The sequence below is a fragment of the Ruditapes philippinarum genome, unplaced genomic scaffold (genome assembly GCF_026571515.1).
Source record: "Ruditapes philippinarum isolate M1 unplaced genomic scaffold, ASM2657151v2 ctg8430_1_1_1_1, whole genome shotgun sequence".
Lineage (NCBI taxonomy): Eukaryota > Metazoa > Mollusca > Bivalvia > Venerida > Veneridae > Ruditapes > Ruditapes philippinarum.
In genome coordinates, this window is record NW_026861374.1 from 1 (window position 1) to 4,993 (window position 4,993).

General features: G+C 33.9%; 1 protein-coding gene across 1 annotated transcript; it reads right to left on the reverse strand.

Annotated features, from left to right (window-relative positions):
* Positions 1–90: 90 nt before the first annotated feature.
* On the reverse strand, positions 91–4,008 carry LOC132715430 (uncharacterized; the record flags this gene model as incomplete). Its single annotated transcript, XM_060698435.1, has 3 exons — positions 3,935–4,008; positions 1,115–1,914; positions 91–232 (listed from the first exon to the last, which is right to left on the reverse strand). Coding segments are annotated over exons 2-3 (868 nt in total), but the record flags the coding sequence as incomplete, so codon positions are not given.
* Between the last annotated feature and the right edge of the window lie 985 nt (positions 4,009–4,993).

Here is a 4,993-nt window from a genome sequence, read left to right on the forward strand (position 1 = left end):
CAACCCCAAACAATCTTTCTTGCGAATAACGCAAAAAATCTTTAAACATGCAAATATATAAAAAGAGCAAGTAAAAATAGCAGTATTTACCTGGTCTACCAATGAGTTTATCTGACTTTGGTAGGTCACTGGCTTTCCGGATCATCACCTTCATCCGATTAGCCACGGATTGGTATTCTAGGCAAACAAATAACGAACCCAGGTCCTCTAATAAATATTTCTCCCGTGTACCCTAAAATATAATGTAATAAAATATAAAGGCATTTAAAATTAACCAAAACCTCAATGATATAAAAGTTAAATCATGTTTAACAGACACGAAAAGTGATAGATTGGCCTTAATATCGCCCAAACTGTATCGAAACTAATATGTTAAAACGCCATTTTGCTTTCGTCTCTTTACAGTTGCCAGGAAAATGTTTCTCCTCCAAAAAAAAAAAAGATGGTTACTTTAACGTATATAAAAAGTGATTTTTCTCCTCCCACATATACAACGCTCAGAAACTATAGGGAACAAATCTAATCACTGCACATGCCAAGTTAATTCTGTAATACATTTGCGATATTTTTCGATGAAATAAAAGCACCCAGAAAAACATAATAGTGTCAGTATGAACTGTAATAACATACGAACTTGATGAAAACTAATTATGGTGCCTGAAATGGCATTCCAAGGTTACCAGAAACATACGGCATTCAATTGATTTCTTGGAAATTCTTATAACTGCACTTTTGGGACCGTATTACTGTACTTTTAACGCTTTGGAGACAGCTGCCTTCGAAAATTAAGACTATTCCATATTCATTGAAAACTTTATTATTGTCCTTTTTTATATTTGTCCACAATTGTTGTTAAACCGTTGATAGTTTTTGAACAAAAAAGATAGTGACTAGTTACATTGTTTGAAAAATCGCGTAGATTTGAAGAATAAGTGTGTTATTATAATTGCAATAATGATTGTTTTAATCAAGATAAAGCGGACGGTGCAAGCCCCCCCCCCCCCCCCCCCAAAAAAAAAAAAAAAACAAAAAAAAAACCACAAGAAAAACATTACTAAGCTTTCTTAAATGGAGAGATTTAAAAAGTAACATATAAATTTCAAATAGTTCTTACATTTCTGATTTTATTTTTCTCTAATTCATAGTCGAATTGTAAAGGTGCCTCGCTACTCCAGTCAACGTCACTGCATTCCATATACGTTTCACCAAGGAAACCATCTTTCCCCGATCTCGTCTTCTTTTTGTACATAAGAACCAATCTGAGCGTCGACTTATCAACTTCCGCTAGGATGATGTCGTCAAACAAGAATGTTTCGTTTAGAATTAGTTCCTTCCCTCCGACAATACTACGACTGTGTACACCGTCTGTACTTCTCGGAAACAGATACACGATGACGTAAATGTCATACCCGTAGCATTTGAGAGGCAAATCGGTCATGCGTAACAATTTAAGGCGCAACTGCCGTAACTTCTGTGAGTATTTGAGTGAAAAAGATATGGTGACATTCCTTTCAACTTCTTCCATTGATAGCCTAGCAACCATGGATTTCGACCTTTTCATTCCTTTTGATGCCGGCTTGTTGCTCTGGCCGTCTAAGCTTGGGTATTTCTTAAGATGGTCTTTATTTTGACGCGACTTACTTTCTCGGTATTGTGATAGCTCTAAATCGGTCACTTTAATGTCCTTAGTTTCATCGAATGAGCTGTAACTCGTCCGGGAGTTCGGTGCACTAAGTTGACGCCGAGTTCCGACGACAGAGTAGACAGGTCGAGACAATGTGGTAAACATGTTGTCGTATTTGAGTGCCTTTAGGTTTTTCCGGCATCTTCTACGTTTCATTAATATAAGAAAGGCCACAAGCAAGAGTGAAGCTATCAGCACCGCCGCTCCTGATAGACAAAGCACCAATGTAACTGGAAAAGAAATCGAACAAATTTTATATTGAAACTAAATGGCAAATAATTTTTTTTAATTGTACATGTTTGCTTATAAAAATTTAGGAATAAGTACCGAATCATTTCCATGACCTGACCTTTACAGAACAAAAATTTGATCACGTGAGAAATAAATACTTATACATGATAAGTATCAAGCACAGATTGTGATTTCGTAACATCATGGACATTTTAAGTAAAAAGTTTGCATGGACTGTTGAATTATGTGTTTTTTTCCCAAGTCTTTGTGACACATATCTATCTTATGGAAAGTCGGCGGCTGTTTTTAGATTGAGTTGCTGTTTCAAATCACTGCAAGAGCTTATACAGTGTCTTTGCATTATCGTCTGCTACGTTATATTAGGAGACATTGATTAGGTGTAGGCGGGCAGATTTATTTTCGCTTCAGGCTGATGGGAAATTGTTGTCTGATATGGCCAAAGCAGACGTAAAGATAAAATAAAGTGTGTAAATGGAATTCGAAACTAAATACTTCTTACAATGATGTAAATGGCAGCAAGTAATTAGAAAATTGGCATTGAAACTAGCGCTCAATGTGTAAGGCAATTATTTTAGCCTCATCCGAGCTTTGTTAGTGAAAATGGGCAATAAATCTAAGGGCCTTTTAAAATGTTTCAAACTCTTGCAGCGAAAATCCCGCCTTTTCCAAAAGGTATAAAAACTAGGTCCATAAATGTTGAAGCGGTTTCGTTTTGAATGTATATGGTGTTGATGAAACATTATTAGTGTAAAATTTCAGCAAGACTTAAAAATAGAAAATTGTTAATGTGAATCTGTTCACTTGAAATACTATCTGTCATGGTTTACTGTTAATTTCAACATGTTGTTTCCAGGTTACTGATAAATGTGTTAGGATAGCCTAATATTTCCTTCATATTCAGAAAACTGTTGACATGTTTGATATAATAATTTCTCAGCATAATTTATATATAGTAACACGGGGAGATCGCGTCAAATAAGAATATCTAGAACCGTTCACCATGTATTCATTGCAGATAATGTAACATATTTGATATGACAGATCTTTCAGCTGTATTTTCAATAAAATAACCGCATGCCCTTCCCGGTTTAAACTGGCTTTGTTAATTTGCTTTTTGTCTTCCTTTAACCAGAAACACGAACAAGGTAGAACAATGAAACCTTCCCACGTTGTTATTTTGCTTGTCAAAGGTTTGTTACTATTCTAAGAGAGCAAAATGATATCGATGAAAAACGTTTAGGTGTAAGTTTGTGGCTAAGCACAAATTTAAAAAGCTGTTAAAAACAAAACAACTTTTTTCGTTTCTGTTAAGTTATGAACTATGTGAACAAAATAAAATAATTGTTACTTTTTAAGTTTGACGCATCCTAACATGGCAAATGCTGTAATTTAGGCTTCTTTGATTTGTTGTTTTGTTACAAAGGGCAGATTTATATTTGTTTAATAAACACCATTTCCTCTGAATAGGAAATAATTTTTAGAGAGTATTTTTTATAGTTAAAGATATCTTCACGGAATACTAGTAATTTCTTAATGAAATTTTATGTGAACATTATCTTATTGGCTTATTCTCTCAATGGAACATTTTAATGGAACATTTCTACTGAATTATCTATTATTAAGAATATACATATTCGCATGCAGTTTATATAAAAACAATAGAAGTTTCTGTTACAATTTTTCAAGTAGATTTGATAATGGTTCCGCGCATGCAACATTGTTCTCACAATTTAGAAGTGGTTTGATTTTTCAATCGGAACACATCGACTATTATTCATAATTCTTATCCGTTGTTTAACCAAAAGGACCGAGAATGTCCGATTGGGTGATTTTTCCTTTTAGACACAGACGTGTATTTTATGAACCACAATAAGCCAAAGATAGCTCGGCATGTATATAGACGTCGAAACGTCTAGATACCGCCACATTCATCTAAACTCGTAGGTACATGTATACAGAATTATACGATAATTGATTATAATTGCTAATTTTTATTACCTTTATTGTTCTCATGAGAGGCTGTGACTACATTCCCGGGTGTACTGACCAAGATTTTATGCTCTGAAAAAAAAGACAAAAAAATTAGAAAAATTATGAAATAATTTTTAATCGATAGATTTCTTGCTAATACATTTGCTTGCTTGTTCATCAACGTTGACATTAAGTTTAATTTAGTAAGATAGTTATGTAACTCAAGGGAAAAATTTGTCTTCGAGCAATTTCCTCTGATGCGCATGCGTGTATGCGCAGTGTATGTCAGTTTTAGCGAGAACTGCGCAGAAGAAATAAAAGAATGCCAAGGTCGTGGTGGAAAGGTGTCTGCGGTTTTTGGAAAATGTGCTGCAGATCGCAAAAATACAATATTCAAATCAAACAACCTTCAGAATGTATGCCATATGCTGCTTTGGTCTTTATAGGCGATGTAAATCTCATTTATTTTTATGTCTTGACATTTTATACAGCATGTGATAGAATTGTGTTTTAATGTCATGTGCAGGTTATGCAGATTTTGCAGAGCACTTTACGAAAAACTTGTTTTTACGTACTTTTTTATCTAGTCCAAATGAAGTATGACAATTTAATACGAAAATATAGAATTGGCGATAAAAATGCCTTTCTTGATAGTTCTTGTCGTAAAAAAATCCTAACCGCAAAATTAAACAAGAACCTCATGAATTTCCTAAATTTCCCAAAAGTATATAGCCTGGTCAGACTGGAGGGATCATGATAATTTCCGATTTAGGGTTAGGACAAAGGTTGATATAAAGAACTGTTATGTAAAGAGACAATAAGGAAATTAGCCCAACCGGTGTTAAAGCAATTTAAAAGTTTCTAGAAAAAGTTCGTCTGTAACTTCTTAAAGGAGAGTAACATACTTTCAACGAGTTCTTCGAAAAAAAATATATAACCAAACGGTACTTTAACTGAACATAAAGAAAATGAATCACAATACTTAGAGTTCAGAAAAAAGTTTTTCTCTATGCAACAAGTATCGTATTAAAAGAATATAAAAGCTCTCTTTGTAATTATGTACATGTACCTCTATGTAATAAATTA